Below are 19916 nucleotides of genomic sequence, written 5' to 3'. Positions count from 1 at the left end.
GGTAAGGCAACAACACCAAAACTTGATCGCCCGGACTAAAAACACGACATTCCGTATGGCGATCAAATAATCTCTTCATTTTATTTTGCGCCTTCCCAATACGTTCTCGCGCTTTCTGTCCTGCAAGAAACAAACGTCTCCGGAACCCGCTAACATAATCGGACAAATTTTTAGGTGGTTCCTTGCCCTTTAATTCATCTTGCAAAATTGCAAGTGGTCCCCGCACCGTGTGACCAAACACCAATTCATTTGGACTAAAACCCAAACTCTCTTGTGTCACCTCCCGAGCAGCGAGCATTAGCCAAGGCAGCCCTTCCTCCCAATCCCTGTTCAATTCCACACAATACGCACGCAATAGTGACTTCAGAGACTGATGAAACCGCTCCAGTGCGCCTTGACTCTGAGGATGATAAGCACTGGACGGGTTGTGTTTCACCCCAAGCTGTTTCAGAATCTCTGCAAACATTTTGGACATAAAATTTGTCCCTCGATCACTCTGGACAATCCTAGGTATTCCAAAAATAGAAATGAAATGAGTCAAAGCTTTAACCACAGCTTTAGTGGTGATCTTGCGCAATGGATATGCCGCGGGATAACGAGTTGTTTGACACATAACTGTGAGCAAATACAAGTTACCCGATTTAGACGGAGGCAATGGCCCAACACAGTCAATCATGATATGTTCAAAAGGTTGACTTACTACCGGTATTGGACACAACGGCACAGGTTTCAAAACCTGATTAGGTTTACCAACCATCTGGCAGGTATGGCAAGTTTTAATAAATGTTGCTACATCTTTTTTAAGACGAGGCCAATAAAATTGCCGCAAAACCCGGTAATAAGTCTTTTTAACTCCCAAATGGCCTGCAAAATCACCATGGGCAGCCCTTAATACCACCTCCTTAAACTGATCTGGCACCACTACCTGAATTATCGCCTCACCGCCTGAATCCTCATTTAGATGACTCCATTTCCTCAACAGCAACTCCTCCTGAACAAAGTAGCCGTTGGCCACACTCTCCACCTCCTCAGGGGGCACTACAACAGCAAACAAAGGTTGTAAAATTGGATCTTTCCGCTGTGCAGCTACTAACTCACTACGAGTAATAGGAGAAAGAACAGTTAACCCAGGTACCTCAACTTTTTTCACTTCTACACAATCAGATGATAAAGTACGACTCATTGAACGCGTTACGGCACAGGACACAAACACTTCAGGGAAATCACACCCTAATTCATCAGTTTGCCCTTTCAATGGAGTAAACAGAACTACAGGTGGAGAAGCAACATCTCTCCACACTCGCCCCCCTGCCAAATTATTTCCCAAAATTACAGAAACACCATTAACAGGTAACGACGGGCGCACTCCAATGATTACCTCTCCTTCCACTAACTCAGACTTCAAATGAACTCTGTGCAAAGGAACAGACAACGTCTGCAGTCCTATCCCCCTTATCAATACATTTTTCTCTGCACTTGAGGCGGCAGAAAAAGGTAGGATCGACTCTAAAATGAACGATTCTGATGACCCAGTATCTCTCAAAATCCTAATTGGTACTTTGTCAATACCATCAGGTAAAGACACAAAACCATCAGTAATAAATGGAGCATAATTTAAATGAGAATCGGTCTTTAGAGTTTTTGATTCCATCACACAATCAGGGAATACTGGCAGATTTCCAGGAACAGACACTGTCTCTACCAATAACGTGGGAACAAAATTTATCTTTTTACCTCGTGATCTCAGTTTGCCTGCCAACACTGGACACTCGTTTTTCCAGTGTCCACTATTAAAGCAATAATGACAAACATTACCATCAGTTTTCCCTCGCACAAAATTAACTGATCTCTGAGTAGGAGGCACAACCTCAAATTTTCGTGAGCGTTGCTGAGACAAATTCTCTCTATAGCCAATACCGCCACCTGCACGCACATCAACAAATCCACTCCTATGAGTTAAAATAAATTCATCCGCCAATACAGCTGCTTCAGCAACAGTACCGGGTTTATTTTCATTGATATATGTAGCAATGTTGTCAGTAACGATGTTTCTAAACTGCTCCAACAGAATCAAATCTCGCAACTCTTCAAAAGTACTCACATTCGAAGCAGCGCACCACCGATCAAAATGCGCAGTCAGCTCTCTCCCCACTTCCACATGGGTTTGACGTTCCCCTCTCTTCCAATTCCTAAACCGCTGACGATATGCCTCTGGAACTAATTCATACACTCTCAGAATAGTAGACTTAACCTTATCATAGTCTTTTCGATCTTCCACCGTAAGTGCCATATAGGCCTCTTGTGCTCTACCCGTAATGACACTTTGAAGCATCACCACGCGATCAGCAATAGGCCATTTACGTTCCTTTGCAATACTCTCAAACAACGAGAAAAAAACATCGGGATCACGTTCATTAAATTTGGGAAGCAATTTTAAATTCCCTACCACATCAAATGCACGCGATACTCTTTCCTGTGATGGTGCACCTTCAAATGACATTTTACCTTCACCGATTAACCTATATCGTTGAACTTGTAACTCAAAATCTCTTGACAGCTTCTCAGATTCCAGCTGTTGAGAATGCTTAAGCTGCAATAACTCTATTTCGCGTCGTTTAAGCGAATCGTCCATTTTTAACCTTTCCAATTCCAATTCACGTTCGTTAACTACTTTAGCCATTTCTCGACTATGCATTTGCTGCATCTCAAGGATCTCCTTTTTCTGATCAAAAGATAAACCTGAAAAAAGGTCCACTGATTCTTTCATTTCCCCTGTATTCTTTACAACATCCGAAATGGACAAAACGTTTCCCTCACTCAACCTGGCCTTCAAAACCGTTTTTAACTCATTCTTTTTTAAACGTTTATCTACATCTCCAAAGCCATAATGTTCCACAAGCTCCCACAATTGTCTTTTAGCTAGCACATTTAATAACCCCTCCGATGGAGCTTTAATAAAATCTTCAACTGATACCATATTTTCTCATTCAAAATTTCTAATTCACAAATTCATGGGCAACAAAAATAAATAAAGTGGTCAAAACAGATGAGCATTCATTCATACGTTCCCCTTCTCACTACAACATACCACCCCACTATCTCTTAAACCTAATCTTCATGCAACTCCCCAGAGCCGAGCGCCTTTAAACACTAAAATACCGCTGGTAGTGAAATAAGCAAAATTGCCCAATCCCCAAACCACGGCAGTGTACTCAGCCCAGGAGTCTGCACAAAAATAACAAACTAAAACAACAAACCAACGCTAAGCGTTGCTAAAGCCTAACAGGGGAATGAATTAAATCTCATCCTGTCATTTACCACCTACAAAAAGTCACTTACCCATAAAAATGTGAACAAATGGTTCTGTTGGATTATCACGTCCGTCTCCCGCAAAATTTCCTCAAACTAATCAAACAAAAATTATAATACACGTGATTAACGCATTCATTTAATTTACGGACGAGCCCCCATTTGTTACAGCCGGCTCTCAAGCTGCAACAAAAAGGAGACCAGACGCGCCAACTCTCAGCAAAACATTTATTGTAACGCAAGCGAAACCAACATAACATAATAAAGAAATGTGTCAGGGTCGAACAGGACAGCAAAACGCAGACTGACGAAATCCATGCCGGAGACCAAACGTCCAAAAGAGCCACTTCACGAACAGTCTCCACCGCATTTATTCTGCCTCCAACAAGTGTCAGGTGTGTCGGCCACGCCCCCTCCAGACGGCACCTAAAAACATACACACCAACCACACCTCTACGTACAGCCTAGGCTGAGACGTCACATATCCGAGACAACACAGAGACGAATGTGGACATTAATCTGACATTGATCCGATTAATTTCAGTCACACTTTATTTAACAGACACGAAACGTAAACATCAGCACAGTGAACGTGTGTGTGGCGTCCAGATGGGCGGGATCAGGGAAGAGTGTGTGGAGGGGGCTGGTTTATCCCGCACTCCGTTTGATTGACAGTTCTTTGATTAGACAGATGGTGGCTGTAACTTCATGTCACATTGATGGCCAGCTTGTTGACCACTTGTCTCCAAGTCTGCCTTTCTTTTTCGCATTTTCTCAGGTCTTTAGTTCTGGATGTCTGAGATCATCATAAAGTGCATTCAACGCATCTATATGTATTTATGTTCAGTCGTATGCAATATACACCAAACTGACGTATATAATGTTCCATATTACTTACAGAAGTTGAGATTAGACCATATCTGCCTTTCAGCTACACTCTTAATAATAAAGGCAATGCCATGGAAACAATGCCATAGAAGAAAAATGTTTGGTTCCCCAAAGAGCCTTTCAGTAAACTTTGCTGGATTTTTAGGTTTGGGTCATGTGATATGAACTGCTTGCATAGAACTTTCTAAGATATATCCGAGACAACACAGAGACGAATGTAATTACAATGTAATTGTGTCAGTTCTTAAAAGAACCATTATTTTAAAGAACATTTTGGTAGCACTTTATTTTACAATCCTCTTCCCCATGGCATGTACAGACTATGTACTCATTATAGTATTTACAATAACTGGGTAATAACTAGGTACTAACCATGAACCTACCCCTAAACCTAACCTTAACCTTTGTAGTTAACTTATACTACTCAGTACTTTCTTAGGTAAGCAGATCATCTGGTGGAATGTCATTTAATGTAGTTGTGTTGCTTAGCCTCTTAAGAGAGGAAGGAGGAGGTTAAAAGGGAAAGGAGTTTGTTACCGGTTGAACCCTTTAACTGCAGCTCCCTCTTGCCTCGTAACAACAGATAAATTCACCTGTAGAGTTGAGCAGTCAAGCAAAAATCTCTGCATTCACATTGACAGTGATTAAAACTGCACGTAGCTGGCTCTCAAAAAACAGCGTCATTATTACGTTTTTCTCTGCTTTGCAAACAGGCGGGCAGACAAATTCTACCTTGCTTCAGACAGGCATATCATAGTTCCAAGCTGAGCAGATTCCTGAGCGCCTATAAGCGATTTGAATGTTACCTCTGGCTCTTTGCCACTAATGTCAAGGTTTTAGAGCTAAAACTGGCTTTGCAGGTGCATATAGACACTTAAAAGTAGCTTTGTGGATCAGTAGGTAACCAGGCACGAGACCAGCCTGTCTGTCGGCTCTCCTTGAGCTGCAGCTTTACGCCTGTCAATATTCCTTCCCATCAACCACTGAGACTCCATGAGCACAAGTCAAACGTAAAGACATGCATTATCAGGATGATATAAGTTCATATATCAGGATATATAAGCTGTCAGGATTTATTTTGTGACTATTGAGGACTGACTGTCCTTTGGTGAACTATTCCTTTAAATTCACTTTGTGTACATACAGAGAGTGTTTTAGCGACAGGCTGAGTGTGTATTGATAATTTCGTTGAAGTCATTTGTTTTCTCTGTGTCTGAGGTCAAAGTTCACAGGCGTGACTCCAGCGCGCTGGGCCTGTCTCAGCTGGTTGCTCTGTTTTCATTGTTACTACCGGTATTGAGTGATTTCAGACATTATTTTGAATCTTGAATCTTTTTGTTGAAAAAATTAATGTTTTGATTCAGCTAGGTTTCATTAACTTGATCAAATGTGTAAAGACATTTATAATGTAACAAAAGTTTTCTATTTCAAATAAATGCTGTTCTTTCTATACATAGCATCCTGAAAATGTATCACGGTTTCCACATAAATGTTAAGCAGCACCACTATTTTCAACATTGATAATATTTCTTGAGCACTAAATCAGCATATTATAATAATTTCTGAAGGATCATGTGATACTAAAGAGTAATGATGCTGAAAATTCAGCTTTTTCATCACAGGAATAAATTACATTTTAAAATAAATTACAATAGAAAAACGTTATTTTTAAATCGTAATAATATTTGACAATAGTACTGTTTTTACTGTATTTTCAAACATATAAATGCAGCCTTGGTGAGCGGGAGAGACCCAAACTTTTAAACAGCAGTGTATGATTTTGTGTGTCACTCACACAACTTGCAAATAGGAGTGTGCGATTGAGATGAGTCTCTAAGCAGGATTACAGAAGTTGACACTGACGCGTCCGACTCTTTTGTCACCTAAAATCACAGCAGAGTTCACCCTCACAGCATCTGCACACGGGGCAGCTGCCGTCTGCTAGCACGAGCCTTTGTGTCCACTCACCCTCCCATAAGTCTTCTGTCTCCACTTATTGTGTCTCTCAGCCAATCAGCATCAAAGCTCTGTCCTTCTGCTCTTCTGCTATTTGCTGAGTGATGGCAGCCATTATATTATTGAACTCTTGGTGTCTTGCAAAACTCGGCTCACCATTGTTGGACAAAGGGCCAACTTAGATGTTATGTTGAAAACACCTCCGCTGAACACACACATAAATGATTTTGAAGAATCCCACTCTGGAAAGTTCATTAAAACTCTCTACTCACTGTTTTAAGGACCCATTATACTGCTTTGATAGATGCTGACCAAAGCGCTTGGATGAGGACATTTGTTTTCCAGTTTCCACTCAAAAGTTCAGACACCTGAGCTGAAACTGTTGCTAAGGCAGCAAATTTGTCTTAAGGTTATTTTAGTGTGTGTGACAGCATTGCCTGTTTGTGTGTGTGTGGTTTTGTGTCTCTTCACAAAGAGTCCACATTTTAACATAAGCTTTATTCACCATGACTATCATCCTGAATGGATATCAAATACTGATTAACTGTGAAGTGGGACGGTAGAATTAAACCCTTCAGAGGTTTGAAGTGTGCTCTGAATCTTCCCAACACCCGTGAATCGCCCCTCTTCTAAAGACTGAAAGCAGCTCTATCTATGTGAGGCCCACCAACGTGGTTCGCTGTGGCCCAGATTTATCAACTTATTTGGCTGAACTGCTTTAAAGTTTGAACAATTACTGCAAATAATAATGTTAACTATTTTAAAATTTTTGAAAAAATGCGATTGGTGCTTGCCTGTTCAAAACGTGCCGCAAAGATGCCAGAAGTGTCCCAAATGATGCTCTATACACTACACTTATACTATGTACTCTTCATGCCTAGTGTGTGAATTTTATATGGTTATTTTGTTATCTAGTATCAGATTCTGACAACCTCTCTCCTTCTGATACGCAAGGAAAGATTTGAGGGTTGAGTGCATAAACTGACTTATTTAAACTTTTTCCCATTTAAACAAGTGGTTTATACAACAAAATGGCATAAAATAGTGCATAAGTACGCAAATTGGGACACAGCTTTTGTGTTGGTATGCAGTTGCTAAGGTGCTCTGAGTGTTTGTTGTGTGTTTGCTAGCTAGAGTGTTCTGTGTGTGTGTGTGTTTTAAAGGTGCAGATGTGTTGTTTTAGGTTATATGCAATTGTGTATTATTTGTTATTTGCTTCTGATCATTCGTGAAGTTCTCCCATCTGTTGCATATAGAAACAGCGCAGTGATTTTCTGGGATTGATAATCTGTTCAGGTTAGGTTTGGATTTAATTAGCTTTAGTCCATGGAACATAATCTCAGACCACAGAGGAATACAACACATCTATCTATCTGTCTGTCTGTCCGTCTTCCTCTCTGTCTGTTTTTCAGTTCCTCATCTATTGTTGACCTGGATTGTAGTTCAGATAATATGAAGACATAGAAAAAACATAATCAGTGTGTGTTCGTGAGTACATTCACTTGTTGGTCGGTCGACAGTTGGTTCATTTATACAACCAAAAAGTGTCTAAATACTGTTTGTCTAGAGTCTTTTTTTCTTTTCTTTTTTAATGCCTTGTTGATATTGATCAGATTTTATAGATCTTAGTAGTTTCAATTGAAGAAATTGATGTGGACTGAGCGTCCTTACTATCCCCACTGTTACTGACATATCTCTTGACCATTCAGTGAGAAGTGGGGTGGGGGGTGAATATGAGAGAGGGACAGGAGGGTGGGAGTAATGTGTGTACAAGCTCACGGTCTGTGAGGAGAGTGTGTGTGAGATCAGCCACTGCCATTCAGACAGACATGCTAACGCTAACACGAGAGAACCATGGAGCCTCACCGGTTTGTGAGTAAGTGTTTTCTAATTGCACACACACCACACGGATGGGTTTTATAAGCATGCATTCATATGTGTGTGAGAGGGGGATGGGCAGTGCTTTTGTCAGTGTGTGTGTGTGTGCGCAGTACTAGCCTGAGTGCAAGACTGATCATAATCTGCTTTGCATGGAAACACACTTGTTTCTAGGGAGGACGTGCACGCTACTGATGTGCTGATGGTGCATGGTGCATGCAAACAGATATGCACTGCGTGAAGAGCATGCATCTAGAATCATGCATTATGCATAGAATCAAGCATTACTAATAATGCATTGAAAATTATATGCAACAAGATTTATATTTTTTATATATATCTTTTATATCATTATACATTTTTCTAAGGCTTTTATGTTCATATTCATGTGCTATAGATGACATCTTGTCTCATTTCCTCATTCAAGCTTATTTCAGTGTACCTTTTTACAACAAATATTTTGAGTGACTGCATGCATCTATTATTTTCCCATGACTTTGTGATAATGTGAATAGCACTTATGTATGTGACAGTAAGAATAAACCTTCTGATAAGAACAAACGCTCCAGTGCAGTGCTGTCACGTGCAGTTGAGTTGTTGTGTGATGTCACTTCTTCCACATCAGCACTCCGGTTTGTTTTGGTCGGACCTCCATTGGAATGGTCACGTGACTGTGGAGGAATGTCCCCCATCCTCGTAGTCACATGACGTCACTTTTAGAGTAGAATTAACACTGAGTGTTCTGGTGTGGTTTGAATAGAGTGCGACTGACGGACATGACATGGGTCACCGCACACTCAGACTCACACTATAACTCAGCTGATAGGCTAGATGTTTAGGAATGACACTAGGTCAGGGATTGTTTACTTTTTATGTGAACTGTTACTCAAGCACCACAGAACAAAACTCATATACTAGATAAACATTTATATTAGATAAATGAATATACCAATGTCTTCTTGGTTTTTAGCTATAACCTATAAGCCTTTAAAGAGCGACTGATGAGGTTGTTAAACAATATCATATGCTTTTGTTGAAGCCATCAGTGTACATCATTTCAACTTATTTTTAAAATAATCGTGTTTAATCCCAGAATTGCTAGAAAAAACGACATTACCCATAATGCTGCAGAGAAATCTCCACCAATCAGGGAAACAGATATAGGTGTGTGTGTGTGTATATATATATATATATATATATATATATATATATATATATATATATATATATATATATATATATATATATATACTTTAATAAAGACTTTTTAAAATCCTTTAAATTAATGGGAGAAATACTTCTGGAACCAAGGGCACTGCAAAAGTGGGTGGGCACTGTTCTCTATGGAAGAAATGAGGACTGTGATTGGCTACTGTTTTAAAGAAAGGCAAATGTACAACCAATCAGGACTCTTTAACAGCAGAGAAGATTACCTTAGTGGTACATATGTTGTTAGAATAGTGTTTATTTCACTCTTTGTTTAGAATATTATAGTCTGTAATAATTAATATTTTTATGATAGATTGAAAGTCTGGGTCTGGAGATAAAATAACAAGATATATTTTAAAGAATTGCAGGGTTTTTTCTGGATATAAAATTTGAATGTGGCACTAGCTTCACTGAATGACTGACATACAGTATTGACTGACTTGAGTAAAAGATTGATTGATTGATGTTTGAGCAAACCTGAGTTCGAGTCCTTCCCATATTCTGTTCTCTCTCTCCTACTATTGTGTCCCGTCTCCTCTAACACTGTTCTTTTAAATACCGGCAAAAAATTCATGCAAATGACAGACTGACCAATTGTGTTTCAGGGTGAGGAAACTAAAGGAGACATTGGTGACAGTGCAACAGCTGGATAAGAACATGAGTAATCTCCGTACCTGGCTTTCCCGTGTTGAGGGTGAGCTGGCAAAACCTATCATCTACACCAACTGCCACAATGATGAGATACAGCGTAAACTAACAGAGCATCAGGTAATCACCGCATTCATTAACAAAACCACAATATAGCTAATATGTATGAATATCTAGTCTCATTAAGTTTATATTCCTTTATTATTTAAAATCAACATGAGCGTTCTCCTAATATGGGATGCCTTTGCATCATTTTAATGTATTGGCAATGTCATCTTTCTTAGACTGGTAGTTTGAGTTTTTTGCTATATGTCAGTCTTAGATTGTGATTTGATTTTTATCACTAGGACTTGCAGAGAGACATTGAACAGCACACAGAGGGTGTGACGTCTGTTCTGACCCTGTGTGATGTTTTGCTGCATGATGCGGACGCTTGTGGCAGCGATGGAGAGAACGACTCCATTCAGCAGACCACACTCAGCCTGGACCGCCGCTGGAGGAACATATGTGCCATGTCCATGGAAAGGAGGATGAGGTCAATACAAACACCCAAAATCAGCTTGTTTGACCGCATCAATGTCACTCTTTAGAAAGTTTAATTTGTTTTTGTTTGCTTTTTCGGACCCCTGACTCCACACTGCCCCCTGCAGGATTGAGGAGACATGGCGTCTGTGGTGCAAGTTCTTGGACGACTATGCACACTTTGAAGAGTGGCTGAACACGGCAGAACGCACAGCAGCCAACCCCGCCACTAAAGACGTACTCTACACCTGTGCTAAAGAGGAACTCAAAAAGTTTGAGGTCTGATTCTGTTTAGTTCTGTTCATTTTTTATTTATTTTTTTCCACTAACTGTAATAGTAGTCTGTTCATATGAGAAATAGCATCAGTTCTGTTATACAAATTAAAATGGATACTTTAGTGGCTTTTGCAATTTTCATTAGATCTATTGGACATTTAACCCTTTTTTAAAAACATGCACACATGCAGGCGTTCCAGCGTCAGGTCCATGAGCGCCTGACACAGCTGGAGCTGGTGAATAAACAATACCGACGTCTGGCACGAGAGAACCGGACAGACGGTGCCAGTAAGCTGAAGTTGATGGTACATGAGGGAAACCAGCGCTGGGATATGCTACAGAAGAGAGTTGCTGCTGTGCTCCGCAGGTTAAAGGTCAGTAATTCAGTAATATTTCTTTTTTTAAAGAAATTAATACTTTTATTCAGCAAGAACACATTGATCAAAAGTGACAGTAAAAACATTTATAATGTTATAGGTAAAGGTTTCTATGTCAAATAAATGCTGTTCTTTTGAACATTCTATTTGTCAAATCAGAATCCAGTAATTTTTTTTATCATATATATATATATATGTATATATAATATGTATACAGTATATTAGTGCTGTCAACGTGAATTTTTTCCAGTTTAACGCTTTAAAAATATTTAACGCAATTAACGCAGCATCCATTTTTTCTGTCATTCTTTGGCTAGGTTACATTATATGATCATGCTCTTAATCACGCAAATGCTTTTAAACCATTCAAGCGCGACAAGACAAAGAGAACGCGCTGTCTGTGATTGTCCTGACACACACAACGCACAGAAAGACGCACGCCAGAATCGAGTTTTCTTTCCCTCTTGAACGAACAATAATACAAATATGCCAAACTGTCTGTTTTGTCTAGTATCCTCATAAGAGCAGTCTTAAAAGGGTTAAATAAAGTCTTAAATGAATGTAAAGAGTTGTGGGAAAATAGGATGCATGTTCAGATCCGCATCATGTGCAGCAGTGGCAGGTCTTAAAGTGACAGCAGCCACTAATGCTGTCTGTCATTAATGCTAATCAAAGAACATAGGTAACAGAGAAAATTACTCACTGCTGTTAATTAAATGAGACTCAGTATTAGTTGCCTTAGTCCCACACATCTTTCTCTTCCTCTAAAGGGAGGCCCATATGCTCCATTGACAGTAGAAAAAAAGTGTACACACACACATCAACTCCAGATGCCGTGTCGACGTTCCACTTCTCAGGGAACAATTATTTTAAATTGTAATAATATTTCACTATATTACTGTATTTTTGACTGAATAAGTTGAGCCTTGGTGAGCATAACAGACACTTATAAAACATTTTTTTTTAAATCTTACAGACCCCCAAGTTTTGAACAGTACTGTATAATAAATAATACATTCTCAAATACTGAGTGCAATGACACTAAATAAACCAAAAAACCTGCAAAAATTCAAATAAAATTAACTGCATCTCTGACTTTCACCTATCCTGGCAGAAATGTGCTCCACTTTTAATTTCCATGCTAACAAAGTATCATTTTAAAAGAAAATGTTGGTAAACTCTAAACGCCCCTCCTCTGTGCAGCACTTCACATCTCAGCGGGAAGACTTTGAAGGAACGAGGGAGGGGATTCTGGTCTGGCTGACTGAGATGGACCTTCAGCTCACTAATGTGGAGCATTTTTCAGAGAGCGATATCCATGAAAAGATGCGTCAACTAAACGTACGTACTCTTCCGATCTGAAACATTTTAAATGTAATGTTTAAACATTTTAAATGAGCCTGGACTGCAGTCAGAATGCAGAATATCTTGTGCTTTGACTTCCTGCAGGCATTTCAGCAAGAGATCACTCTAAACACAGATAAGATTGATGCGCTGATTGTGTTTGGAGAGAACCTGATCCAGAAGAGCGCTCCGCTGGATGCTGTACTCATCGAAGATGAACTAGAGGAACTGCACTCCTACTGCCAGGAAGTATTTGGCAGGGTCTCCCGATTCCACTATCGTCTTATCAGCAGACGCCCGGTCAGTTTGAAAAGACTCATCTCACAAACGCTCAACAAAATACTCTTAAGAATGAGTACTGACATGAACCCTTCCATCCCTTTCCTTTCATAGGTGATTGAGGAGGAACGAGAGTTCTCAGACAGAGACACAGATCCGGAAGACTCGGCTGATTTCAGTGGGGTGTGGGAGAGGGAAAGGGAGGAAGATGAGGCTGCTATGGGATCCGATGTTTCACTGACGGTACGTCAAGCCGTGTCCCACCTGTTACCACCTGCTCTGGAGCGCTCAGGGCGTGAGACGCCCGTCAGTGTGGATTCTATTCCGCTTGAGTGGGACCACACCGTTGATGTGGGAGGATCTTCATCTCCAGAGGATGATGAGGAGTTGACATACTACAGTGCACTATCAGGTAACACTTTACTGACTGGTCTCTGTTGTTCTATTAAAGCATATCTAGAGCTGTTATATGCTGCTCTGTTGGTGTTTCTAGATCTCGGTTTGTTATCTGCTGCTCTATTAGAGAGTATCTAGATTTCTTTGTCTCTTACATGACACTGTTAAGAGTGCATAGATCTCTCTGTTTGCTTTTTAGTGTGTCTATATCTCTGTCTGTTATGTACCTCTCTGTTAGAGGATATCTAGATCACTATCTGTAATCTGTCGCTGTATTAATGTATATGTAGATCTCGCTGTCTGCTATCTGCTGCTATGGTAGGTCAATGTAGATCTCGCTTTCTCTTGTTTCTACTATCCAAAGCTTTATTAGTGTATAAAGATCTAACTGTCTGTTGGCTATGATATACACTGTTATACTGTATCTAGATCTCTCTATCTATTATGAGTCGTCATATGAGATTTTTTCTAACAGTTTTCTTCACAACAAAATCATATTTAATCCATAGTGAAAAGCATATTATAATCTCATACATTTTATGCATAATTAAAGAAAATATTTACAGGGCTCCAGACTGCGACCAATTGGTCGCATTTTGCGACCATTTTTCCTGCCGGTGCGACCAAATATTTATTTAGGTGGCGCTGGCGCGACCATAACGTTGCCGAGCAGCGAATCCAAACAAAATGAAAGCGGAACGAAAATGCGCTACTCCTTTATGCTTCACGGACCGTTTATTAGTTCGGACGCCCCGAACTCGCCAGTCGCGGGCCGATCTCGATCACGTGACACTGTTACTAGGAGATCCAGACTCTGGAGATCCAGTGAAGAAATCCATTGAATTCGCCTCAGAATTAATAATATAATCACTGCGAGATTCAGTGAGAAACATTCCGATTCGGCGCAGAGTTCTCTGTTATAAACCATATATATCAGATCAAACAGCGCTGATGTGGAAACCAGGAGAAACACTTATAGAAGGCTTTCAGTCCACAGATCAGCAACATTCTCCATGGATTTAATGTAGTAACTGTAACCATAATGTGACAGAAATAGTCAAACGCTTACAAGTACTAACTGTTACTCATCTTTTTCCACCACTTCAAAACTATCATATATAAATGTTATTTTTAATGTGATGACCAACACATTTTTTGTTCATCCTTCAAAAATTGTCTTATTTAAACTCTTATTTAAACACTTAATTAAAAATAATAAAATAAATAAATTACCATTGTTAACAGTAGGATGCTTATTGGCTATTTTCACTCCCTAATATAATTTTTTTTCACTCGGTTTGCTTTTTAATTAATATTAAGACATTATGAATGATAATAATTAAAGTTAATTTCATCTACACTCTAAATTAAGCTTAGTGCTTTATTGTCAGCCCCAGTGCTACCAGATATTTTTTTTTAGCATTGTATAGGCAATCAGCACCGTGATTGACAAATGAAATCGTTAGAATCAGCTGCAGGGCAGAGTTTGCCATTGAAATTGAGTCAAATGTTTCCATTCAACTAAGTTGCCATGCAGAACCAAATTCTTAGTTAACACAGTAGTGTACTGTGTGACTGTACACTGATGATAATGAATTGTTCGCCATAGGTTTTTATCCTAATTTAACCTACGTGTCAGAACAGACTGTGTGTGTGTGTGTGTGTGTGGATGAGCTAATAATGTGTGCAATAGTTAACAAAACATCTCTTTAAAAAAAAACCTGATATACCTGAAAATACCTGCAAAAAATATCATTCTTAAAATTATTTTTTTTAACAATCACTATAAATATTGAAGAACAGATTTAAAAAAAAAAAAAAAAACTTAAATACGTTACTAGAAGTGTAGCACATAATTAGTGTTCTGTACCCCTAATTATATAGAATGAGCCATTTAATTAATTCTTAGTGTATCTAGATCTCTGTAATACAATGCTCTATCAGTGTATCTACTGTACATAGATATAACATACTCTGTTATATCTATGTCCTGCTGTCTTTTATATAACACTCTTTGAGAGTGTATTTAGATCTCTTCTTTATTAGACTCAGATAATTCTGTCTGTTACAGTGTCTCTAGATCTGTCTGTCTGCCGCTCTTCTGTTGCAGATGTAGAGGTCACTGAGAGCTCTCAGTCATTTGTTAAAGCTACATCTAAAGCTCTGAAAGCTGTGTCCGGTAGGCATCAGCCTGCTGCATGCTGTCAGCACTCTCACTGCACATTACATATGTGTTTTAGCATACGTTACAATATCTGCATGAACCCAACTGCATCCTACATGCTTGCTTCATTTGTCTTTAATAAATATATAATAGACGTTATGCTTTGTGCTCACGGCCTGCTGCTCACCGCTTCCTTCACTCAAGCAGCTTCTTCGGCATGTGTCGCAGTACTTTTCACAGATTGCTACCAAGGAACCCTTTCAAATTTCTAGGTTTCTCAGAAGCCAAAGTTGTCATTATCCACGTTCCTAAACACCAGGCATCCACCTCCAAACACAAGATAACATGACAATGTTTATTGCGTTTCGTCTGCAATGCTCTCAAGTAATTTATGATGTACGAAAAAAAGATCCACAGTGGCTTCCCTCATTGCAGCAACTAACATTTTTATTACAGATATTTTGAGACAATTTCCCAGAAAGTGGCGATTTTGTTCTCTTGAAAACTTGGGATGGAAACGGTGCTTTCACAAATGTTTTATGCGATATTCCAATTTCATGCATAAGTTAAATTCAAAACTGTGGATGGTAAGATAGTTATAGTTGGGTAGACTTCTATAGTGGTGAGCGGAAACTACAACATTTTTCATTTGCTTTAGTAGAAATCCACGATAGAGTTTCAATGATTTTTGGGGAAAAAAAATATTAAGAGATTGATTGTCGAGCAGAAGAGAGAAAGTCAAATTTGCCATCAACCGCTGAGTGAGCGGCGTTAACCAGTTTTCTGTAATTTAATACCAAGGCAAGAAAAAACAAAGTATAGTGTTGTAAATGTACTTTAGATTTTTTTTTAAATGAAAATCTGTAAAAATTTTGCTCAATTTACAATGTTAATAACTGTGGAAACTCATAATCACAGTCTGTGAAAAGGGTCCATTGCATCTTTTTTGATTTTCGTTTTCAGCAGCATGCTCTGTAACGGTGTTGACTTCCTGCATGCTTGTTTCGAGTGATTTTAGGAGTTCAAATATCTCTCTCTGTCTCTCGCTCAGGAGGAAGATCAGTGGTGGAGACGTGGCACTCTCCTGATACACCAGACAGGACGCGAGTGAACAGAGAGATCACCAGCGCACAGTACCACCCACAGGCCTATGTGAGGACCCACACATACTTATCCACTTGGGCTACAAACACATTAACATTGGCTTACACATATATAAACACGTTTTTTTTTTTTCTGTCTTCTGTCAGGATAAACTCATGTCTGAGTGTGCTGGCAGTATAGACAGTATAAAGCGAGTGAAGCTGATTCTGAACGAGGAAGAACAACTGGAGGATCAGGGACTGACGGTCTTCTCTGCAGCAGATAAGACGGGTACTGCTGTTTGTGTTATGTGCACAGATTTTTACAGGCATGTTCATTCAAATATATTTGACCTTTGCCCTCTGATCTGTGGCTTCAGGTGTGATCGAGCGATGGGAGCTCCTGCAGGTGCAGTCGTGCAGTGTGCCACAGGATCTTCAGCAGTGGCACAGACTGAACTCTGACCTCAGCGATGTCATGGCATGGCTGAACGCTGTGATGCCCGAGCTAGAGAAACTTCAAACTCTAGAGCCAAAAATCACCATCAGAGACATGGAGAGCAATATCCACAAACTAAAGGTACTGAGAGAGACATTTAGAGAGTGATAGAATCGAATGCAAAAACTGAAAGTTAATAAACCAATAAGCCACTTGAAGCTGTGCATTGCAAGTAGACCTGTCTTAAAGGAATAGTTCATCTGTCATCATTTACTCATTACTCATCATTTAACACAAAGGAAGATATTTTGAAGAATGTCGGTAACCAGACAGTTGATGGACCCCATTGACGCTTACATAATAGGAAACAATACTGGGGTCCGTCAACTGTTTGGTCACTGACATTCTTCAAAATATCTTCATTTGTGTTCAGCAAAAGAATGAAATTCATACATGTTTGGAACAACTTGAGGGTGAGTAAATGATGACAGAATTTTCATTTTTAAGTGAACTATTCCTTTAAACCTGCTTAAAATGATTAGTGGATTTTATTGAGTGGCCTATTGCTTAAAAAACTTTTAGTAATATAATTTAGAGGAAATAAATTTCATTATATACACTACCGTTTTAAAGTTTGGAGTCAGTTTTTAATTAAGAAATTGTATTTTATATATATATATATATATATATATATATTATAATTTTTTATATTTTACTTGAAAATTTAGCTTTGCCATCACAGGAATAAATTACATTTTGTAATATTTGTAATTGTAATAATTTTTCACAATATTACTGTTTTTATAAAAAAAAAAATGCACTAGAGATTTCTTTCAAAACCATAAAAAAAAATCTTACAGACCCTAAACTTTTAAAAGGAAGTGTATGTTAATAAGGAATATGCCATTTTTTTCATTAGGACATGCAGAGGACTTTTAACGGCTACAAATCGGTGATGATTGGTGTCAATCTCAGTGGGCGGGGCTTCCAGCATGGAGACAGCACTGAACTACTAGAACTGCGTGAGAATCTGCAGTTAGCCAATCAGAAATGGGCACAGGCCTGTGCGGCCCTGGACGGCTGGGAGCACCGACTGCATCAAGCACTCATGGAGTGTCAGGTGAGGAAAACCACCAGGATGCGTTTTAAAAGTCTCGCTGACACGTGGTTTGACAGACAGAGTTGAGACAATACAGCAATGTACCTTGAATGTGTTGTTTGTTTTGCAACTGCAACACAACATGCATTTGGTACGTACGTTTCTGTGCACTTTCACACATTTGCACTTGTTACATTCTGTGTAGTGAGATTTTATCTCTGGATACAAAACCACAACTTTGTTTTTTTGGGATGTTTTTTAAAGGTTGCAGAAATGCTAAACACGGGTTGTTCTCGAAACCACAGCGTACTGGGGACAGAGTCGTTTCAAGATCATAACCTCTCTTGAACTAAAATTTCTTTAAAAAAGAAAACTTTTCAGTCAGTTTTGAGATTTAAGTCAGATTTACACCAGTGTTATTGTAGTTTTATTATAGTTTATTTATATTATGAATTAGCTTTTATATTTTTAGTTTTCATTTTTTTTTTTTGTTGCAATTTACATTTAATTTATTTTTATTTCAGTTTTAGTTTTATTTATTTTCAGTTAATAATTTTAGTGCTTTGACTTACTTTTTTCAGTTTATTGCCAAGGCAACATTTATATATTTTTGTTTAGTTTGTTTTGCAACTAATTTTTATGTTTTATTTGATTTGATTTTAGCTTCATTTAAAATTAACAGAAATGTTTTAATAGTTTTAGTTAATGACAATAACCCTGATTTACTGTACTCTTATTCTCAGGACTTTTTTGAGCCATTTTTTCCTGCAACTTCCTGTAAATGCCCTGGTATAGTGGTCTAAACTGAGCGCACACAAGCACTTCATGTAATGAAGACCTGTGAGAAACACACACTCATCTGCATATTCCGCTCTGTTTTTTCCCCAGGAGTTTCATGAGACTCTTCACTCTCTCCTGCTGTGGTTAGCTAAAGCAGAAAGCCAGCGCTACATGGTCAACATCCATGACACAAACACAGACCTCAACATCCTGCAAGAGCATCAAGACACACTCAAGGTAGAGTAGTGTGTGTGTTTGCAGGCAGATTCTGCTATTCTTTGTAAAATATCTGAAAATGTCCCCACAAAAAAAATTATAAACCTGATGAAAACATGATTAATTGTGGGACTAAATTTCTTGATTCATATCTGAATGTAATAGCAAGAACTATTATAAGTTGTTGTCTGTGCACAGGCTGTTCAGCAGGACTTACAGTCTCGTGAGAGGGACGTGAACTCCCTGCAGGAGATCTCCTCACAGATCCTACTACAGGACCAGCGAGAAGACACCCTGGAGGCCAAAGAGAAGGTTCACGTCATCAGCAACAAGTTACGGCTGCTGATCAGACAGATCGCTCACGACCTGCACACACTGCAGAGCCGACTGGTATGTTTCACACACAGCTTTCTCTGCAGGCTCTGTTTCAGTCTCACACACACTGATGTTTTGATCTCCGCTGTTCTGTTGCAGGAGTCGTCGGGTCCAGATGTGGGCAGGACAGCATCAACACAACACCAGGTACAGAAACACTCTCTCCATTCAACTTTTCCCCTCACACCCTGTTCAGACTGGAAAGTATAAGGCTCTGATTTAGTTTCTGGTGTAATAAATCTATGCCAATGTAATAAGTCTAGATTTAGGGGGGGGGGATTCATTCACTGAGCGAGCAGGTATGAGTAGTGAGTAGCACCAAAATTGTTGCTGCATACCCCTCTGACACTGGGTAGTTGCGCCCCTGATTGCAGCCTTAGGTCATGAGAATCTATTTCGCCTTCTAACTTTGGTTTTGACACTGGCAGTAAATCTCTGAAAAGTCTGATTTTATGAGAGCTGGTGGTAACAAACACTGATTCATGTTTCTTCTCTCTCTAGGAAGTGGCAGAGGTTCAGGATGTTACACAGGGATCTCCCGCGAGTGTCAGGTACACACTGATAGTGTTTCTATGCATCTGCGTTTGTCACCTTGCTGAACTTCTAGTGCTCTCTTCACACTCCCTAGTTCTTCTCACTCTCACCTCTCAACATAATAATAATACATTTTATTTGTAAT

The 19916-nt window shown here is 39.2% G+C and overlaps 1 protein-coding gene across 1 annotated transcript in view; it reads left to right on the top strand.

Moving 5' to 3' along the window:
- Nucleotides 1-19916, top strand: part of syne2b (spectrin repeat containing, nuclear envelope 2b) — a 107322-nt gene that overhangs the window by 85059 nt on the left and 2347 nt on the right. The window contains exons 115-130 of the mRNA XM_084092661.1: nucleotides 9846-10008; nucleotides 10236-10423; nucleotides 10539-10689; nucleotides 10878-11060; nucleotides 12267-12404; nucleotides 12513-12707; nucleotides 12801-13098; nucleotides 15193-15261; nucleotides 16298-16398; nucleotides 16497-16620; nucleotides 16709-16908; nucleotides 17687-17887; nucleotides 18755-18883; nucleotides 19061-19252; nucleotides 19337-19384; nucleotides 19739-19788. Of these exons, the coding sequence (XP_083948787.1) occupies nucleotides 9846-10008; nucleotides 10236-10423; nucleotides 10539-10689; nucleotides 10878-11060; nucleotides 12267-12404; nucleotides 12513-12707; nucleotides 12801-13098; nucleotides 15193-15261; nucleotides 16298-16398; nucleotides 16497-16620; nucleotides 16709-16908; nucleotides 17687-17887; nucleotides 18755-18883; nucleotides 19061-19252; nucleotides 19337-19384; nucleotides 19739-19788 (2430 nt within the window). The remainder of the gene's footprint in view (nucleotides 1-9845; nucleotides 10009-10235; nucleotides 10424-10538; nucleotides 10690-10877; nucleotides 11061-12266; nucleotides 12405-12512; nucleotides 12708-12800; nucleotides 13099-15192; nucleotides 15262-16297; nucleotides 16399-16496; nucleotides 16621-16708; nucleotides 16909-17686; nucleotides 17888-18754; nucleotides 18884-19060; nucleotides 19253-19336; nucleotides 19385-19738; nucleotides 19789-19916) is intronic.

The sequence above is a fragment of the Abramis brama genome, assembly GCF_963993115.1.
Source record: "Abramis brama genome assembly, chromosome: 19".
NCBI classification, from domain to species: domain Eukaryota; kingdom Metazoa; phylum Chordata; class Actinopteri; order Cypriniformes; family Leuciscidae; genus Abramis; species Abramis brama.
Note: the sequence above shows the minus strand (reverse complement) of the source record. Positions and strands in the feature narration are given on the sequence as shown.